This window comes from Leucoraja erinacea, chromosome 7, assembly GCF_028641065.1.
Source record: "Leucoraja erinacea ecotype New England chromosome 7, Leri_hhj_1, whole genome shotgun sequence".
Taxonomy (NCBI): Eukaryota; Metazoa; Chordata; class Chondrichthyes; order Rajiformes; family Rajidae; genus Leucoraja; species Leucoraja erinaceus.
This window is the reverse complement of record NC_073383.1, coordinates 2,248,504-2,270,352: the sequence shown is the minus strand read 5'-3', so window position 1 is coordinate 2,270,352 and position 21,849 is coordinate 2,248,504. Positions and strand designations below refer to the sequence as shown.

The 21,849-nt window shown below is 43.6% G+C and overlaps 1 protein-coding gene across 1 annotated transcript; it reads left to right on the top strand.

Moving 5' to 3' along the window:
- Positions 1–9,638: 9,638 nt before the first annotated feature.
- LOC129698545 (gamma-crystallin M2-like) lies at positions 9,639–21,594 on the top strand. The gene is made up of 3 exons (XM_055637624.1): positions 9,639–9,730; positions 18,436–18,697; positions 21,222–21,594. Exons 1-3 carry the CDS (start codon positions 9,639–9,641, stop codon positions 21,495–21,497), a joined length of 630 nt encoding a protein of 209 aa, XP_055493599.1. The 3' UTR covers positions 21,498–21,594.
- Positions 21,595–21,849: the final 255 nt, after the last annotated feature.

Below are 21,849 nucleotides of genomic sequence, written 5' to 3'. Positions count from 1 at the left end.
GGGAATACTGTTTGGTGCAAGGTAAAGTCAGCAAAGTCCAGTAAAGGATAATCCAAATGTCACCAAAGAGGTAGATAGTAGTTCAGCACTGCTCTCTGGTTGTGGTAGGATGATCCAGTTGGCTGATAACAGTTGGGAAGAAACTGTCCTTGAATCCGGAGGTATGCGTTTTCACACTTTTTTTCTTTTGCCTGATGGGAGAGGGGAGAAGAGGGAGTGGCCAGGGTGCGACTCATCCTTGATTATGCTGCTGGCCTTGCCGAGGCAGCGTGAGGTATAAATTGAATCAATAGAAGGGAGGTTGGTTTGTGTGATGATCTGGGCTGCGTCCACAATTCGTCTACAATGGGACACTTTTGTATTAAAGGGGCGCCCACTGTGTTGCTTGGTAGTGAATACCAGAATTCAGACAACGTAACAATAAAAAGGAAATATTTCCAAAATAGGGTGGCCTGTGACCCTAAAGGTGGAACCCACAACACAAGCCAGCCTGGAATATTTATCCAACTGTTAAGAACACTCTGCTATCATTTAAATTGTTTCTAGAGCTACATAACATGCTGAAAGTGTTTGAATGTAGTCTTTTATCATTTGGGAGAATTAATTTACTGAATTTGTAGCAGACACGTATCAAAATTAATACTTCTTGAAGGGTTTGGAAATGTTCATATCCAAGAACGCTCGGGACAGTTCTAGTCAAAGATCCTATAGCGAGCAAGATAGTCCACTCGACGAAAAAGATGTAGTACGGCATGGGCAGATTCATGGGTAATTTTCGACCCCATTTCCGCAACCGGCTTCCGTCTCCGCACCAAAGATCCCGTAGCGGAGCAAAGATACTAGTGCGGAGACGGAAGCCGGTTCACGTAAAATTACTCGTAAAAATAAAAGTTGTTTGGTACAAATCTTCTCCTCATTTTCAGAATTATAATTTATTAACACAAACTGTTCCCCCGCAACATTGATTACACTGCGAGTCGGGTCGGGTCGGGTTGGGTCAGGTTACTGAAATAGATGAAAAAAAAGGCCCACATTCCGCTCCGTTGCGTACTACACGTCAGTAGTGGTCTATCTTGCTCCGCTATAGGATCTTTGGTTCTAGTGGGTGCTTTGGGCATCTACAGGAAAGCTTTTGATATCCACTGCACAACTTGAAACCAGACAACTAATGTTAATTGATATGACTAAGGTAGGTGTCAGTATAGATGTGAACTGGAAGAGTGAAACAGAAATGGGATACTTCTCCACTTTCAGCATTGACCCCCTGAATTGTCCTGCCATAAATTCTTCCAGTCCACATAATTAATTGTTAATGTAACTAATTTAACTTTTCAGAAAGCTTGGTTATCCATCTTTTTTTTTTTGCATTATTCTCATTGGGGTTAATGTAAGATTAATCTCCACTTTCCAGACTAAATTACACGACTAATAAACTCAAATTTGAATGTGGATAAAAATTCACATTCACTCTTTTCAAACACATTTTACCCATATATTTCCCACACTTGCATTCAGTTATTGTAGGTTTTTTATTAGAACATTGAGAAAATGACTTTCAGAACATTTTGCATCAAACAATTGTTTAGTTTAGTTTAGAGATACAGCGCGGAAACAGACCCTTCGGCCCCCCGAGTCTGGGCCAACTAGTGGTTCTTGCACACTAGCACTATCCTACACACACTTGGGACAATTTACAATCATACCAACCCAATTAACCTACAAAACTGTATATTTTTGGAGTGTGGGAGAAAGCCGGAGCACCCAGAGAAAACCCACGCAGGTTACAGGGAGAACGTACAAACTCCGTACTGACAGCACACGTAGTCAGGATCAAACCCAGGTCTCTGGCGCTGTAAGGCAGCAACTCCACCACTGTGCTGCTCCCCTTTGAACAAAGATAAAGGCATGCCTACTGCTGCAAGATTCACTACAATGCTGTCATTTTCAATGGGTTTTTTCATTGGAGCTATTAACAGATATTTTTACACAAGTTTGTTTCCTTTTTTTGAAACAGCCCTCTGATCACTTCTCAAATTCACACAGAATTTCTCCTCACACAATTCCATTTCATCATCCATTTTATAACGCTTTGGATTATTTTCTGGCACAATTGAATTTCAGCAGTTTTACAAAAAACAGTCGATCTAATAACCCATTTATCGGTATTTTCTGGAGGTGCATTCAATTTGCAATATATTATTATTTTTTTAAATATTTTTATTAGAAGCAATGTACAGTAGTATAAACCGTGGCACGTGATAAAATACATTTGATGTACATCTTCCATTTTAAATTTAACAAGAAAGAAATAGAACAAGAGAGAAAGAGCGAGACAGAGAGAGTGAAAGAAACATTCACTGTGTAAACCCCTAGACTACCAGATAGTGCAGTCAAGGAATGAATGAGTAAAAGCCTATAAAAGAATAAGAAGACAAAAAACAAAAAGAAAAAAGAAAAAAAGAGATCTTTACGTGTTGATATACATGCTTCATTTCTCAATTTGCAATATTTATGATTCCTCAGTTATTCAAATGCTGATTAATCTCCGTTGGATTTTCTTTGCTTCTCCCCAGGTCTCCCCAGGTTGATTAGATTAATTTCAATGACAATTAATTGAATCATTTCATTTCAATCATTAGTATGTTGGCAACGTCATTTTGTCTGAGATTTCCCTGACAGCTTGCGACATGTCGACAGTTTCATTGCTATCTTTTGAACATGGAAGATTTTCATCTATCATGTGCTATTGTTCATATTTATCTTTAATTACTTCAGAGGGACCCTCTTGAATACTGTCATGCTGTTTACATATTATAAATGTTCTCCGATCTGCCTTGCACCTTCTATCACCAATCTCTTGGGAGTGCAGCGTAGGTTCACGAGGTTAATTCCCGGGATGGCGGGACAGTCATATGTTGATTGAATGGAGCGGCTGGGCTTGTATACTCTGGAATTTAGAAGGATGAGAGGTTATCTTATTGAAACATATAAGATTATTAAGGGTTTGTACACGCCAGAGGCAGGAAACATTCCCGATGTTGGGGGAGTCCAGAACCAGGGGCCACAGTTTAAGCATAAGGGATAAGCCATTTAGAACAGAGATGAGGAAACACTTTTTCACACAGAGAGTTGTGAGTGTGGAATTCTCTGGCTCAGAGGGCAGTAGAGGCCGGTTCTCTGGATACTTTCAAGAGATAGCTGAATAGGGCTCTTAAAGATGGTGGAGTCAGGTTATATGGGGAGAAGGCAGGAACGGGGTACGGATTGTGGATGATCAACCATGATCACATTGAATGGTGGTGCTGGCTCGAAGGGCTGAATGGTCTACTCCTGCACCTATCGCCTATTGTCTTTCTGTGAAGTATCACAACTTGTGTTGTCTACTCCCAGACTTTCATCTAATACTATATCAGGTTGCTCTCTATATTTCAAAGATAGACACAAAAAGCTGGGCAAACTCAGCAGGTCTGACAGCATCTATGGAGAAAGGGAATAGGTGACGTTTCGGGTCGAGACCCTTCTTCAGACTCGACCCGAAACGACACCCCATCCGGTTCTCCAGAGATGCTGCCTGACCCGCTGAGTTACTCCAGCTTTTTGTGTCCATCTTCAGTTTAAACCACCATCTGCAGTTCCTTCCTACTCATGCTCTCTATATTTCTTGGATGAATTTCTGTGCCTTTCAGATGCTTGACAAACTTCATGTGTAGGGTAATGTTTCCTGCAGCTTAAATGCTGAACCACAAGCAATTCGCATTCTGTTTCATTCTGTGACATTGCTGAACTTTCTCCGACAGTATTACACTGTTTACACACTAATGCCGGAGTAGACAAGATGGGCCGAATAGCCTAATTCAGCTCCTATCACTTTTGACCTTTGTGACTTTGAAACATCATGGACTTCATTTCCCACCTCTGGATGATGTGAACATTCAGGTCAACAGAAATAACCATCGTTTTTGAAACAAGGGGTGCGATTGGTTGGACAGCGGTTCGAGCTGACGTTCTCATTGGTCGCTCCAACCGAAGGGCGAGCTGCATCGTTTCATTGGAGGATCGGAAGGGGGGGGTGCATGGAGTCCCTGCTGGACCGTCCAATCAAACGGCACGACACAAAGTGCTGGAGGAAGAGGACGGGACAGGGGGCACCTAGACAGAGGTTGTTCAGAGGCTGAAACCCTTCCTCACGCTCAATACAGATAGACACAGAATGCTGGAGCAACTCAACGGGACAGGCAGCATCTCTGGAGAAAAAGGAATCGGTGACTTTTCGGGTCGGGACCTTTCTTATCTGCTGAGTATTTTCTGTTTGACTGTGTCAATTCATACCCTGAGGAAGGTAGACAAAAGAACTGGAGAAACTCAGCGGGTGCGGCAGCATCTATGGAGCGAAGGAAATAGGCAACGTTTCGGGCTGAAACCCTTCTTCAAACTGAAGACTGACAGACCTTGCCATTTTTTTCAACTTGTCTAGGGTCTTCTAAACTGATGGATTAGGTCGTCCAAATGGGACTGGCCCTTAACTGAGCATGTGGGAAAGGCTATACCATGAGAGAGAAGGGTGATTTAAACTCAAAGTACATGTTGCCATTTGCAGCAGTTGCAACCTTCTGTTGCTTGCAATGTTTCCAAGCAACAGAATAGTAGTCTGATTCTTTGGACTATGACCAGAAACCCAGTTATTATCTTTCAGCAGCAAACAATCATCAGCAATAAAAGAAATCCCTGCAAGGTCATTGTGCTCTCAAAGATTATACTTTTTCTGAAGTCAAGAGTGCATTTTATAGATTTTCTTAAGCATGTAACCACTACATTCTTGGGGCAGCATTGTATATGAGTGAAAGAATTCAGGTATTGTGTGTTTGATTACAATATTAATATATTTTAAAGTAATTTCCACACATGGGAAAATTATGAAATGGTTTTTAATCAGGTTTTGTCAGTAAATACAGTTGTAATGAGTTTTGTAGTGTTACTCCAAGTTAACCTTAATTGCAGGGGATAAGATCAAGCTAAACCTTTGGGCTTCACATTCAACATAATTTGTGAAGAAGAATGACACTGAAATTGGATAGAAAACCCATATCAAGAATGAAATAAAAAAAATTATTGTATGTATCTGATGATACAAAGTAAGAGCAAGCAAGCAAGAATTTCATTGTCCTATCAGGGACACATGACAATAAACTCTCTTGAATCTTGATGGTAATAATTTGCTTCCGTACTTTGTGTGCAAGCAGATAAAATATGTGAAGGTTAAATAAGGGGGAGAAAATCTCTTAGCTCAAAGGATAACCCCAGAGTGGGCAATAACTTTAATTTGTCACCTCTCTTTCTCCCCTAAATGTGCTGGTGGAGCATGATCCTCGAGGTACTGGTGGCTCTCTGGTGCTTAATGAAAATGACCATCTTCACAGTGTTATATCTGACTTCATCGATTGGGGTTTGGAATTTCTTATGATCACTTTCATGCAATTTCTCCTCTTTTTACCACCGGGAACAGTGAGGTCAGTTATGGACCGGCTCCTCTTAGGCCATTTTTCAGGTGATCGCCAGCGACTAGAACAATGAAATTCACCAAAGTCAACACTGGTGACAACCTACCACAGCCCAATTTTGTCCCCACTGTCGCCAAGAATTTTTCATCATGTTGAACATTTTTCGGCAGTCAAGAGTCAAGAGTCAATTTAATTGTCATTTGGACCCCTTGAGGTCCAAATGAAATGCCGTTTCTGCAGCCATACATTACAAACAAATAGACCCCAGACACAACATAATTTACATAAACATCCATCACATTGCTGTGATGGAAGGCCAAAAAAAAGCATGTGGGAAAGGCATCTCTCCACTGCACTCTCCCCCCCCCCCCCCCCCCCGATGTCAGAGTCAAAGTCAAAGCCCCCGGCTGGCGATGGCGATTGTCCCGCAGCCATTAAAGCCACGCCGGGTGGTGCGAGGTCGCACACCGGGTTCTTGATGTTGGAGCCCCCGGCGTGCGCTCGCAGAGTCCCGCGGCCATTCCAAGCCGCGTGGGGCGGTGTAGTTAGGCCCCGCTCCAGGAGCTCTTTGGATAGACCCCATATCGCAACTCGGGCGGGAGAAGTCGCCGTTGCAGGAGCCCCTGAAAAGCGGGTCTCCCTCCAGGGACAAAATCGCGGGCTCCCGGGTGCCGCACGTCCGCTTCAGACCCGCAGTAGGCAGCAAGTCCGCCAGACCCGCAATAGCAGCCTCCGAATCTCCGGAGGTCGGGCCGCAGTAGCAGCAGCGCTCCACCACCGCTCCACCCGCTCTGGACTCGGCCAGCTCCGCGACGGTGACGGTGAGTCGTCGGCACCAGAGTCCCCGGTCTTCTCATCTGTTGGAGGCCGCTCCTCATTGCAGCCCCAACGACAACGGAGACCCGACAAAGAAAAGGTCGGGTCTCCCGTGCAGGGAGAGATTTAAAAGTTGCCCCCTCCCCTCCCCCCCCCCCCCCCGATGTCAGAGTCCCAAAGCCCCCCCCCGCGGCCACACACACACACCCCACACCGGGTTCTTGAAAAAATAACAAAAACTACACAGAAAGATAGACAAAAAATAATAAAAATGCGGACGGGCTGCAGAGGCCGCTGCTAACGAGAGTCACGCCGCCTACCAGGTGTCGCCAAAAAAACGCCTAAGTGGGCAGGCCCATTACGGTACCACACCTTTTAGTCACTGTAACACAATTTTTTGTGGTTGTTCTCATAAGGTCATAAGATCATAAGGGATAGGTATAGAATTAGGCCATTCGGCCCAGCAGGTCTACTCTGCCATTCAATCATGGCTGATCTAGTATCTCTCCCTCCTAGCCCTATTCTCCTGCCTTCTCCCCATAACCTCTGGCACCCGTACTAATCAAGGATCTTTCCATCTCTGCCTTAAAAATATCCACTGACATTGCCTCCATGGCCTTCTGTGCTAAAGAATCCCACAGATTTGTAATTCCAGTCCTAGTCTTAACCCCTAGTCTGGTTCAGTCAAACACCGAATACGAACACTGCAAATCCAACTTTCTTTATTCTACAACACCAATACAATACCTAGTTCAATACCGCGGGTCCCATCCTTGTCTCTACTCATTCGAGCCCATCAGCCTCATGCGAATAGAACAACTCCAGAAGATCAGCACGCTCCAATGCGCTATCTCAGAAGATCGGCACACCCTGATGTGCTCTCCCCTCTTTTATATCCTTACGAACCCTTGGCGCGAAATTACATGGGGGTGCAACCCCAACAAGCCAATTAACAATAAGGATTACAAAATACATTGAATGACAGTTCCCCAACCCAATCATAAAACATCACATGACATAGTTTCAACATAAAGCACTTAGTGGGAAATAATTCTGTTATTAAGGCCCCTCTCCTTGACCAATCACAACTAACGGCGCGAAGACTATGCAACATAGTCTGCAACATTATTGTAACCCATCATTTCCCACCCAATCGCAAGCATGCGTTTGCAACAGGACCTAGCTCTGTCTGCAAAATCTCATACAAATTAACAATTAAGGGCCATCTGGACATCAACCTTTATTCAACCTCGTCCCAGGCCACAGACACTCTGGAGTCATGGTCCTCCTGGTCTTTACAGCTTTTGCAAAAGATATCAAGCAGGTTTTACAAGAGCAGAAATCTTCCATTTTGTCAAGCACCCCAAATGCCTGATATTATCAGATTCACCATCATCAGAGGCAGGAAACACCTTCCCGATGTTGGGGGAGTCCAGAACCAGAGGTCACAGTTTAAAAATAAGGGGTAAGCCATTTAAAGCAGAGAGTTGTGAATCTGTGGAATTCTCTGCCTCAGTGGCTGGCGGGTTCTCTGGATACTTTCAAGAGAGAGTGAGAAAGAGCTCTTAGTCAAGGGATATGGGGAGAAGGCAGGAACGGAGTACTGATTGGGGATGATCACATTGAATGGCAGTGCTGGCTCAAGGGGCTGCATGGCCTACTACTGCACATATTGCTTATCGTCTATTGTCTATTGATGACATCTTGCACGATTGCTTTGAGTCGGTGAACTGGTCCACATTCAGGGATTCAGCAGCTAACCTGAATGAGTACGCCACTGCCGTGACTTACTTCATCAGCAAGTGCGTGGGAGACTGTGTGCCGACTAAGTCAATCCGAGTGTTGCCCATCCGGAAACCATGGATGAACCGCGAGGTACATTCACAGGTCAAAGTCAGGTCTGCAACATACAAGTCAAACGATCCCGATCAGTACAAAAAGGCTCTCTATGATCTCTACAAAGCCATCAAGGATGGCAAGAGGCAATACCGGGACAAACTTGAGACCCAGTGTAATCACTTGGACACATGGAGAATGTAGCAAGGTCCGAATAATATAACTGGATACTAAGCACAGTCATGCAACATCATTGGTGATATTGCGACCTTACCTGATGAAGTGAAGCTGTACACATCCCAGTCTGCAATGACGGGGCCGAAGTTGAGATGGTTGAAAACTTCAAATTCCTAGGAGTCAATACCACCAACAACTTCTCCTGGCCCACCCATATTGAAGCACAGCCACGAAAGCACACCAACGCCTCTACTTCCTTAGAAGGATTAGGAAATTTGGCATGTCCCCTACAACTCTCACCTATCAGGATGCTTTAATTCTTGGTTTGGGAACAGCTCCATCCAAGACTGCAAGAAATTGCAGCAAATTGCAGCAAATTGTGGACGCGGCCCAGACCAACCTCCCTTCTATTGACTCCATTTATACCTCACGCTGCCTCGGCAAGGCCAGCAGCATAATCAAGGATGAGTCGCACCCCGGCCACTCCCTCTTCTCCCCTCTCCCATCAGGCAAAAGGTATAGGTGCGAAAACACACACCTCCAGATTCAGGGAGTTTCTTCCCAGCTGTTATCAGGCAACTGAATCATCCTACCACAACTAGAGAGGAGCTCTCAACTACTATCTACCTCATCGGGGACCCTTCGACTATCTTTGATCAGACTTTGCTGGCTTAACCTGGTACTAAACGTTATTCACTTATCATGTATTTACACACTGTAGATGGCTCCATTGTAATCATGTATTGTCTTTCTGCTGACTGGATAGCACACAACAAAAGCTTTTCACTGTACCTCTGCACACGTGACAATAAACTAAGCTGAAACTGAATAGAATTGCATGGGACCCCTGTAACAATCAAGGTGCTGAACTTGGAGACAGCAATGTTGCTCGCACCACAGGTTAGTTCTGAGGGTGATTTGAGGATGAAAACATGAAAATCGGGGTTGGTGTCGGGACCTGGAAAGCTGTCAAATTATTATCAGCACAGTGGCTAGAGCATTTATCATCTTGTAAATGTCAAAGATAAGACACAAAAAGCTGGGGTAACTCAGCGGGTCAGGCAGCATCTCTGGAGAATAGGAATAGGTGACGTTTGGGGTTGAGACCCTTCTTCAGACGCGAAACGTCGCCTATTCCTTCTCTCCAGAGATGCGGTCTCACCCCCTGAGTCACTCCAGCTTTTTGTGTCTACCTTCGGTTCAAGCCAGCATCTGCAGTTCCTTCCTGCACATCTTGTAACTGTTCTGCTGTACATCCCAAACACATGCCCTCTGCCATCATAGGTGCAAGGGCTTTAGACGCATGTGAAGATGGAGCCCAGCAGGTGGAGCTGTTACCTCATTGTTGATCTGGTCTCCAGTTTTACCTCAACTGCTGACTGTGTGGAGTGTACATATTTCTGGTGAGTTTCCTCCAGCTGTTTTGCTTTGTTTTCAAAGACAATGGTAGGTTAATTGGCCACTGTCTAATCTGTGGGTTGGATCCGTGGAAGGTAAATGGGGATATAGGGAGAAGGATTCGTGTACAAGGATGCTTGATGATTTGTGCGAATTTGGTGGAGTGAAAGGCACATTCCCGTGCAATATCCTGACTTGGGAATACATTGATTTCCTTCATCTTTGCTGTATCTAAATCACGGAACTCCCCACTTAACAGCACTGTGGGAATAGTTTAGAAACATAGAAACATAGAAATTAGGTGCAGGAGTAGGCCATTCGGCCCTTCGAGCCTGCACCGCCATTCAATACGATCATGGCTGATCATCCAACTCAGTATCCTGTTCCTGCCTTCTCTCCATACCCCCTGGTCTCTTTAGCCACAAGGGCCACATCTAACTCCCTCTTAAATATAGCCAATGAACTGGCCTCAACTACCCTCTGTGGCAGAGAGTTCTAGAGATTCACCACTCTCTGTGTTTAATTTAGTTCAGAAGTTCAGCACGGAAACAGGGCCTTCGGCCCACTGAGTCCACTCAGACCAGCGATCCCCGCACACCAACACTACCATCCTACACCCCAGGAACAATTTTACATTTATAACCAAGCCAATTAACCTACAAACCTGTACTTCTTTGGACTGTGGGAGGAAACCCACTCGGTGACAGAGAGAGCGTGCAAACTCCGCACAGACAGATTTTACAGGCAAGATTGAACCCGGGTCTCTGGCGCTGTAAAGCAGCAACTCTACCGCTGCGCTACCTTGCCGCCCAACATTCACCAGAGGAACCAGAAGTGGCTCATCGCCACTTTCTCAACAGCAAAATATGAACTTTCCTTTTTTTAAACCCGTTGCAAGAATCCAGCGACCTGGCCCATGTAAAGCCAAATCCCATCACATTTAGCCAAGGAGTGCAATATGGGGTATCCCAGTCTTTACTTGAGAAGAAATTATGCCTACAATTGTTTTACTGAGCTGACTTTTGTCAATGGTCAGATTATACGAGGAACTGCACTTCTGACTTTCCGTTGAGATTAGCGTATGAATGAGTTAAGTTAACTCCATTGTGAGTTATTAAACAAGACAAAGTTAACATCATCGTTTCTCTGCAATATCATGCTTAGTGTCAGCCTTTGTATGTTTTCATCTTTGCGTGGGGTTTAAACCATTAACAGAGCACAGGGTGCTTCCACTGAAACATGGCTAACATTTGTTACATGAATTGTCCATTAAGTTTCAGATAGACATTTAATTTTATATTTTGATTATATGTGCACATAAGTGCGCTTAGGGCATTGTGGGCTTGGGAAACTGCCAGGTGTTGCTTAAAGATGAAAGAAAGGAACGACTGGGCTTGTATTCGCTGCAATTTAGAAGGATGAGAGCGAATCTTATAGAAACATATACAATTCTTAAGGGATTGGACAGGCTAGATGCAGGAAAAATGTTCCCGATGTTGGGGGAGTCCAGAACCAGGGGTCACGGTTTAAGAATAAGGGGAAGGCCATTTAGGACTGTGATGAGGAAAAGCCTTTCCCCCCAGAGAGTTGTGAATCTGTGGAATTCTCTGCCACAGAAGGCAGTGGAGGCCAATTCACTGGATGTTTTCAAGAGAGAGTTAGATATAGCTCTTGGGGCTAACGGAATTAAGGGATATGAGAGAAAGCAGGAACGGGGTACTGATTTTGGATGATCAGCAATGATCATATCGAATGGCAGTGCTGGTTCGAAGGGCCAAATGGCCCACTCCTGCACCAATTTTCTATGTTTCTATATTTAAATTGAGTTGTGTTATAGCCTCACAAAATAGAAGCATACCTGTCTGGAATTAATATGTCTAGAAAGTTTACAGAATACAAAGAGGCCATTCAGACCATCAAGTTTATGCTAGCTCTGTGTAAAAGGAGCCTTCATTCCTTAGAAGCTGTGATCACTGGAGCTGATTGCATGTTTGAGTACAGAAGTTGGGATGGTTATGTTACAGTTGTACAAGATATTGGTGAGGCTGCATTTCAAAACTGTGTTCAGTTTTGCATCACCCTGCTATAGGAAGGATTTTTTGTTAAGCTGGAAATAGTGTAGAGAAAATGTATGAGGATGTTGCAGGACTCAAGAGCCTGAGCTACAGGGAAAGGTTGGGCAGGCTAGGGGTTTATTCCTTGGAGCACAGGAGGCTGGGGATGATCTTTTAACAGAGCGGAACATTATGAGGAGAATAGATAGGGTGAATACACAGAATCTTTTGGCAAAGAAAGGGCAATCAAGAACGAGGTCACAGGTTTAAGGTGAAAGTGGCAAGATTTAATAGGAACTGGATGGGCAATGTTTTCACTCAAAGGGTGGTGGGTGTATGAAATAGGTTGCCAGAAGAGGTAGTTGAGACAGCTAAGATAGACACAAAATGCTGGAGTAACTCAGCGGGACAGGCAGCATCTCTGGAGAGAAGGAATGGGTGACGTTTGTTGCATTTAAAGCATTTAAAAGACTCTTGGACAGGTATATGGATAGGAAAGGTTTAGAGGGATGTGAGCCAAACACAGAATCTTTTACCAAAGATAGGGCAGTCGAGAAGGAGGTGTTACAGGTTTGAGGTGAAAGGGGCAAGATTTAATAGGACCCTGACGGGCAACTTTATCACCCTTTCCCTTCATTTCTTGAAGGCAAGACACTGTGAAGGGGAGGCTCTGCAATCTCCATGTTCTCATTGTAACTCAAGAGGATATGCCTTCTCATTACCTTTACACTAGTCGCCCCTTCAGTTGGGCTGGGCTTGTACACTCTGGAATTTAGAAGGATGAGAGGGCATCTTATTGAAACATATAAGATTGTTAAGGGCTTGGACAGGCTAGAGGCAGGAAACGTGTTCCCGATGTTGGGGGAGTCCAGAACCAGGGGCCACAGTTTAAGAATAATGCGTAAGCCATTTAGAACGGAGATGAGGAAACACTGTTTCACACAGAGAGTTGTGAGTCCGTGGAATTCTCTGGAGGCCGGTTCTCTGGATACTTTCAAGAGAGAGCTTGATAGGCTCTTGAAGATAGCGGAGTCAGGGGACGATCAGCCACGATCACATTGAATGGCGGTGCTGACTCGAAGGGCCGAATGGCCTACCCTGCACCTATTGTCTATTGTCTATTGCACTAACATGCAGTTTACACCAAGCCAAGCATTCAAAAATGCCCTTGATAATCTTGAATTAAAAAAAAACTGTAATATTGGCTATGACAATAAGATTGCTTACCGGATAGATGTATCGTTTATCTAGAGATCACAAGTTGGAAAATGAAGTCAATTACTCTATCATTGCTGCATTTGGCAATGAGTGCTATGTTGGCTGAGTTCTACAGGACTCACTTTTCTTATAACATGTATTTTAAGGTTGTGCAATATCAATTTCATCATGCCAATTATCTTTATTGTCTTTAAATATTTACAAGCTTTCATATAAATCCATCCATTCAGGGTTGTGTAAGTATTATGTTAGCACCAGGGTAATAAATCACAACTGAAATGAAAAAAATATATATTGAGAGCAAATTTCCATACAACATTTTATGACCATGAGAGACTCTACTGCTTGCTGGATACAGAAGTGTTTGGCTTGACAATAAATTGATCCTCAAAAATGCATGGGTTTGGTTAGCATCTCTCTATGATAATAATAACAATAATAATACACTTTATTGTCATTGTAAATACATACAACAACATTTCAGGCTCCAACGTATCAGATAAATAAATAATGACAATTAAAACAGCAAATACGGTGAGAAAAATGTCGTCAAGTCAGAATGTGCAATATTTCTAGCAATGTTACAAAATTTGGAGATTTAAAAAATCGTCTGTAATTTATCCCATCAGATAAAGCATTAAAAGAAGTTTAATTTGACACCTAATTCACTTTCATATCTTCAGTATTAATAAAGTTATGGCCATTTTCATACTCGGAAATTAGCATCTTGTTCCCTATTGCTTTTTCATTGACTCAACACAAAAGCTGTGATCGAGAACAGTCAAAAGCCCATAACTTTCTTAAAAATTAAGAGAACTGAAATAAATTTTCAGTTATTATAGATGGAAATATTCTGAAACAAATATGAACCAATCTTACTTAGATTACTTGAAATTAAAGCATATAATTAGTTAGTTACCTAATTGTAGCTAATTACAAAATTCAATTATTAGATCTAAACATCTATCCATTTCTTAAGAATAGATTAACATTTTTAAATAGGCTAAGTGTCCAAATAACATTCACACAAGAATTCAGAATATAACATAATTTTTAAATCTCATTGTCATGGGTTTATAGGCCAAATGGAAGGAATTTAATGTTTTATACCTGTAAATTAATGGCCATTTAAATCAGCTTGCGAGTGGGTTTTTCTGGAATGCGACCATTTGGAACGTTGCGGTTGCGGTGATTTAGTCCCGCAACTGCAATCGGCAGCAAAAACACTGCCGGTTGGTACGGGAAAAAAATCACCGTTTCGCAACTTAAAATATGAATTAAATGCATCTTAAGAAACACTTTTATGCATAAAAATAAACTACTTTCTTTTACCTGTCCCCTACGTAAAATCCGTCCCCGTTGTCGGCGTTGATGGCTTCAGAAGCTGATTTTAAAATCACTCCAGCGATTAACATGTCGGGTGAATTAAAAAAAAACACACAGAAAGGCCGTCGGAACGATTCTTTAGTAAAAGCTTGCACTCCAACAAAATATAATCCAGGACCAGGTCGGTGAAAACCGCGTTTTAATCCCGCCCACCCCTCAGAAGCGCCAAAATTGCGCTCACGGCCAGTGGCAGAATTGCAGCGCCGCTGAAGGTAAGTATTGTAACTTACCTAATATTTCACAGTAAAGTGTTATGGCAGTATAACATTTTGGCCATTTCATGGTACAGGTGCACAACCTTTTATCCGAAGTTCCAAATAACGAAAAGCTCCAAATAGCGGACATTTTTTCGGTCCTTGAAGAAAGGTCCTTGAAGACGTTCACCGAGGGCGGTGACAGCGGAACCTCCGGTCGGTCCTCGAAGAAAGGGGAACTAAATCCCCATTCATAAAAGAGAAGGTGAGGGTATATTGCGCGGGCTGGTTAATAATTGACAATCTGTTGCTGCCTGCCCGCTGAATTAAAAAGTTCCCACGGTAGATACACAATACACAGTGGGAGTCCTGCATGTGAACTTTTTAACTCAGCGGGCAGGCAGCAGCAAATTGTCGCTCCCTTCAGTTTCACCCCACCTACACCCCTCTGCTTCCCGGCCATGTGTGTGACCCCTTCCCTCCCCTCTCCAGCTCCCCGCTCATTGCACTGGCGCGGGGGCTTTGCACTGTCTTCACGTCAGAGCCAGTGCCAGTCACCGGGGACGTCAGGACCAACGGGACACCGGCCCCGAGGCCAATTGCAAGCACGGAGATCCCAGAGACCCACAGCCAGCAGCAGCCCAGCCCCGTTCCAACTCCAGAGGAACACGCTCCCCATAGGGACAGAAGCTGATGGTGTGCAAGGTACGTCTTGGTCTTGAGGTTGCGGATGAGGGGGCGCAGCTCGGGCTGTGACGTCTCCGGCCACCCCCCTGTACAGGAGCTGAGACTGGGAACTGTGGGGTTGTTTGCAGTTGCAGAGGGAGGGGGCAAGGGCGGTACAGTTCCCAGTCTCAGTTTCATTCCAGGGGGGTGGCCAGAGACGTCAGGACCAACGGGACACCGACTGCAAGCACGGAGATCCCAGAGACTCACAGCCAGCAGCAACTCTAGCCCAGCCCCGCTCCAACTCCAGAGGAACCCGGGTTGCGGATGAGGGGGCGCAGCTCGGGCTGTGGGCGAACTGCCACTTGTTGCCGTAGCGGCCCATCGGGCAGCGGATTCCTCTGGAGTTGGAGGGACAGGGAGACACAGAGGCTTTTGAGAATGGTGGGCAATCACTTCCAAAGTTCTGCCCACACAGTCAGTACACCTCTCCTACACTTGTCTCCCGCACTAAGATCATCTCGCAGAGAATGATCCCAGCCTAACCCTCCCTATTCTTTCCTATTCTGCAAGAAAAAACTACATTGAAGACTCAAACTCGCGATCGAGTAACTGCCGGGATCGAGGCGCAAACTCGCGACCTTGCGGATATGAGCCGAGCACTCTACCACTGAGCCAGCCGTTAAAATCTACGCTAAAAATCTTCCATTCCGAAAGCCGAAAAATTCTGAATTACGAAAAATGTCTGGTCCCAAGGCTTTCGGATAAAAGGTTGTGCACCTGTATGACATTTTAGTTCAGAGTGGCGATGGCCTTGGGGTAGAAACTGTGTGTTAATCTTGTGATGGACCTGTAACGCTTTCCTGAGGGCAGAAGGGCAAACAAATGATGTGTTGGATAAGATGAGTGCTATATTCTGTGTTGGCCATTTTTCCCAAAATGTTTCCCCAGTATGTGAGCTCCAGGGTTAACCATATTACAACCAGCTAATCTTCCTTATAATTTTCAAAATTCCCAACAACACTTATTAAAAACTAGGCCTCTCAGGAAGACATTATTAACTGTTGGAATCAGCTAGTATATGTCATTTTGAATTACTTTAAATAGCTAATTATGCAGCTTATTTCGATGGAATGAATAACTGGTTTGCCAAAATAAAGTATTTCTGTATATCAAAACTTCCGATTTATGCTAACCTCACATGTTTTTCATGGAAAGGAACAGAAATGCTAATGCATTTTCCCACTGGTACTTGTGCCAATTTTTAAAATGGAAAGTGAAGATAATTGGATTTTGCATACAAGTGGTCCTGTAACACAGTATTGTCTGGGTAATAATGTTTAAAATAATATTGTTAAAGCTCATTGATAGTTACTTCAAATTATTTTAAATACAAATTAATTAAAATGTTATTTTTTTTAATTAATGGGAATTTAAATAATGCTGGCCTCTTGCTCTACAATTCTGACCCCTTCCTTTCTGAGAAACTGTTTAGTTTCATCTCGGAGCTCCTCTCTCTCAATCATAACACCCACGTTTAGATTGCTGAAATGCAGAACTGTACACTACTATTGCAAAATAGATGACATATTCCTAAAGTGCACCTAATTTCACTTTATTGATACTAGGGCAATTTCAAGTTATACTGTTTCTAAATACCGAAATAAAATGGAAAGAGAAGCAATGAAGTACAGATTGAACAAGGTCTCGACCCAAAACGTCACCTATTCCTTCTATCCAGAGTTACTCCAGCTTTTTGTGCCTATCTACAGATTGAACAATTATTCCATGCTTTTAGTTAATGCTATCCCCTCGGTTTCCAATCTAATAAGTTTTTTTAAATATAAAGAGTGAATCTGGCGTGGGGGTGAGGAGAATTTGTAACTTTGTAAGTGTGCTTTATGTGGCGACTATTTGCATACCTTGGCATGGTACGCAAGCAACCTGTGATAATAAAGTATTCAAAATGTTCAATATGACAACTGAAACGTGCAGCCAGAGGAAGTCATGGAATCAGATACAATTATTATGTTCAAGAAACATTTAGGCAGGCACTTAAATAGGCAACGAGGCAGTGTTCACCCACTTATCTTTATCTTCCTGTTCCACTCCTCCATTCCAGCCATTAACTCAAGTTATGGCACCTTTCTGTGCAATTGTGGGATGTGCAACGCCTGACATTAAAATCTCCCCTTCCCACCATCCGCTGATCCAAATAGTATTCCAAGTTTAGTTTATTTTATTGTCACGTGGACCGAGGTACACTGAAAAGCTTTTCTTTGTCGCATGCTATCTAGTCAGTGGAAAAACTATACATGATTACCATCAAGCCATCCACAGTGAATAGATACAAGATAAAGGGAATAACGTTTAGTGTAAGATGGAGTTTATTTCAGTTCATTGCCAATTTATTTACAGTGAAAATTCAAGTACATTCCATTCGAGTACATTCCAGTGACGTAGAACACTGAAAAAGTTACTTTCTTTGTATAAATACTTAATAAATAAACTATCTGGAGATTTGATATCCTTGAGTAAAAAACAAAGAACTGGGGGATCACAGAGGGTCAGATAGCATTGGTGCAGTTAATCAACAAATGATGTTACAGATCAGGAACTTTATTCAGATTGATGGTGTAGGAGGGAGAAAGCTGGTCTAAAAATATTTCTCCTCAAATCCCGTTTAAAATTGTTCTGTAGCGTTCCTTAAACTTCTGTTTTGAAACCCCGAAGGAGAGGATTGGCAAGCATTCATTTCATAAAGGGTCCTGTCCCTTTAAATCCAATTAAAGTAAGATTGAATGGATTTATGCAGACTAGACAGTACTAAATCCCAATTGGTACACACTGATGATTCAGAATTATTTTTTATCCAGAAGATTAATACGCTTTGTACCTGATCCAAAAGCTTTTGACACCAATGATGAAATACAAAGCGACAAACATTTCTGATGCCAGAATTTCTGGATTGATGAATCAGGGATTATTTTCCTGTTTTGAATGCATGCTGCTTGGTCAGAATAGGCAAGGACTTTATGATAACAAAGGATTTTTTATTAATGGAGTTGTATAAAAGAGGCCAGCATTCTGAATGCTAGTGAGCATAGGAACTACACAAGATGGGAAAGGTAAAACAAATTCACTTTGGACGTTGTTGAATGCTAATGTGTCTCTGAGTGTGTGAGATTTCAGCTGCATCCTACTTTTGCAGGTTATCTTCTACGAGGACAGGAACTTCCAGGGTCGGAACTATGAGTGCAGCACCGACTGTGCCGACCTGCACTCTTACTTCAGCCGCTGTAACTCCATCCGTGTGGAGAATGGCTGCTGGGTGGCGTACGAGAAACCCAACTACATGGGGTACCAGTATGTCCTGACCAAGGGAGAATATCCTGACTACCAGCGCTGGATGGGATTCAACGACTGCATTAGATCTTGTCGTAACTATACCTTGGTAAGCATCACATTCTTTACCAGCTTGCGGCATGGTGGCACAGCGGTTGAGTTGCTGCTGCCTTGCAGCACCAGAGACCAGGGTTCAATCCTGACTATGGGTGCTGTCTGTACGGAGTTTGTACGTTCTCCTCGTGACCTGCGTCGGTTTTGCCTGAGATCTTCGATTTCCTCCAACACTCCAAAGACGTACAGGTCATTACAAAAATTGTCCCTAGTGGATATAGGATAGTTTAATGCCCCTGTCCCACTTAGGAAACCTGAATGGAAACCTCTGGAGACTTTGCGCCCCACCCAAGGTTTCCGTGCGGTTCCCAGAGGTTCCCGGAGGTTTTTTGTCAGTCTCCCTACCTGCTTCCACTATCTGCAACCTTCGGCAACCACCTGCAAACTCCGGGAACCGCACGGAAACCTTGGGTGGGGCACAAAGTCTCCAGAGGTTTCCGTTTAGGTTTTGTAAGTGGGACAGGGGCATTAGTGTGCGGGGATCGCTGGTCGGCGCGGACCCGGTGGGCCAAAGGGCCTGTTTCCACGCTGTATTTCTAAACTAAATAATGATTCTTGGAGTCAAGTGATAACTATTTGTATAAAGCCAACAACTTCTCCAGAGATTTGACGATTATGAAGGCACAAAATTCTTGGCAGTAATTTCTCAGAGAATTGAATGTTTCACTTTTTTCTCTGTCTCATCAATCTTATCCTAATCTTTCCATTCTTAATTTGATGGTGTTTTACACTGTTTCATGTAACTTTCTGGAGGTGTGGTGAGGGGACTGTTGCTTTGTCACTGATCAGAGTCAAGATCCTTATCCAAAGATTTAAATGTTGATGAAAGAACACAGGAACTAAGGAGAAGCGGAATTAATTTGAAATGTAACTTAGCATCAGTTGGGGACAAGAATGATTAAAAAAAGCGAGAGGACAAAGGATTGGATTAAAGGGCAACAAAAGTGTAGCCCATCTCCACCCCTTTCCGCTTTCCACAGACACCGTTCCCTCCGCAATTCCCTGGTCAACTCGTCCCTTCTCACCCAAACCACCCCTCCCCAGGTACCTTCTTCCCCTGCAACTGCGGGAGATGCAACACCTGTCCCTATACCTCCCCCCTCTATGCTGTCCAAGGACCCCGACAGACCTTTCAGGTGAGGTAGAGGTACATATGCACCTCCTCCAACCTCATCTACTGCATCCGCTGTTCCAGATGTGGACTCCTATGTATCGGCGAGACCAAGCGCAGGCTCGGCGATCATTCCAATGAACACCTCCGCTCAATCAACCTAAACCTGTCTGATCTCCCAGTTGCTAAACACTTTAACTCCCCCTCCCATTCCCACACTGACCTTTCTGTCCTGGGCCTCCTCCATTGTCAGAGTGAGGCCCAGCGCAAATTGGAGGAGCAGCACCTCATATTTTGCTTGGGCAGCTTACACCCCAGCGGTATAAACATTGACTTCTCTAACTTCAAATAGCCCTTGCTTTCCCTCTCTCTCCATCCCTCCCCATCCTTGTTTTCTGACCAGTCTGACTGTCCCTTTGATTACATTTTATCTCTGTATGTTTCATTGTCACCTTCTCCTGGTTAACAACGATCTATTCTACACTTTCCTTGAGCTCTATCCCCTTTGATGTTTCGTTTTCACACCTTGCCCTTTCATATCTCTGTATCTCTCCTCCCCTGACTCTCAGCCTGAAGAAGGGTCTCGACCCAAAACTTTGCCCATTCCTTCTATCCTGATGCTGCCTATCCCGCTGAGTTACTCCATCTTATAGCTCATAAAAATGGCCAAATTTACCACGAATTAGGTTGAGCAAATTATTCCCTTTTGGGCACCAGACAGATTGAGCCATTGCATAAAAAAAGTAAAGGCTTTGAAACTTCTGTGATCCAGCTCTAACTTTACATGACAAATTGAATGATAATTAATATGCAAACATAGAAACTTGTGTAAAGCAAACTGTAGAATAGTATTAATCAAACAGAACACTCCAGAGGTTCATGTTTCATGGACTATCCATTATTCCTGTGGATTTTTCCAATTTGCAATAGACTGTTCTACACCAGATTATTTTCAGAGGGTCAAGAAAGCACCACCTCTACAGTCTTCTAAAAGGAATTTAGGGAGATAAAGTTATCCATTTAATAATTATTTAGGGATATATAGGAAGATCAGCCTGAAGAAGGGTTTCAACCCAAAACGTCACCCATTCCTTCCCTTCAGAGATGCTGCCTGTCCCGCTGAGTTACTCCAGCATTTGTGTCTATATGAGGGATATAAATATATGTATATATAAATATATGCCATATATAAAGTCCATGTACTGTATATATGTATATATAAAGTCCATTCTCATAAAATGAGGGAGGGGTCTCGACTCGAAACGTCACCCATTGCTTCTCTCCAGAGATGCTGTCTGTCCCGCTGAGTTACTGTTTTACTGTTAAGGTTTGACCTATAGTTTTACAGATTTTACATTCCTCATTGCTTTATGCTGTACTGATGTCGGTGATTTTCTGCACTTTATAGCCCAGTGATAGCTCGTACAGGATGAAGATTTACGAGAGGCCTGAATTTGGAGGACAGATGATGGAATTCATGGACGACTGTCCCTCTGTCTACGATCGTTTCCGTAATCGTGACATTCACTCCTGCCAAGTGATGGATGGTCACTGGACCTTCTATGAACAACCCAACTACAGAGGCCGGCAGTACTTCATGAGACCCGGGGAGTACAGGAAGTTCAGTGACTGGGGAGCTACCTGCGCAGCTACAGGATCTTTCCGTCGTGTCATGGATTTTTGAAAACTTTAACAGCTTAATGTTTCTTCAAAAATAAATACGGCTTTAATCTCTATTATTATCTGTATTTCATTTATCTTTATATGGTAACTCGACCAAGTGGGACCTGTTGGGTCCCTGTCACACGGGAGGCCTGGTCCTCCAACGCAACTCCATTCCCCAACGCAATATTCCACCACTCACCCATTCCCCCACCGCAACTCGTTCCCCCAACGCAATATTCCGCCACTCACCCATAGCCCCCCCACTGTGCATGGGCTGCTCATTTCCCCTTATTCACCCTCACTCATTTTAAACAAAAAAAAATGAAATTGCACTTGCTATGGCTGCCAGGACTCAGTGTCCTGGGATGGCA

Bases quoted from the DNA above. Each gene is read 5' to 3' on its own strand.
- LOC129698545 (XM_055637624.1), top strand. From the start codon at position 9,639: ATGGAGCCCAGCAGGTGGAGCTGTTACCTCATTGTTGATCTGGTCTCC. The intron at 9,731-18,435 runs GTGAGTTTCCTC...GTGAGATTTCAG, and splicing joins GTGGAGTGTACATATTTCTG to CTGCATCCTACTTTTGCAGG. The intron at 18,698-21,221 runs GTAAGCATCACA...TGCACTTTATAG, and splicing joins CTTGTCGTAACTATACCTTG to CCCAGTGATAGCTCGTACAG.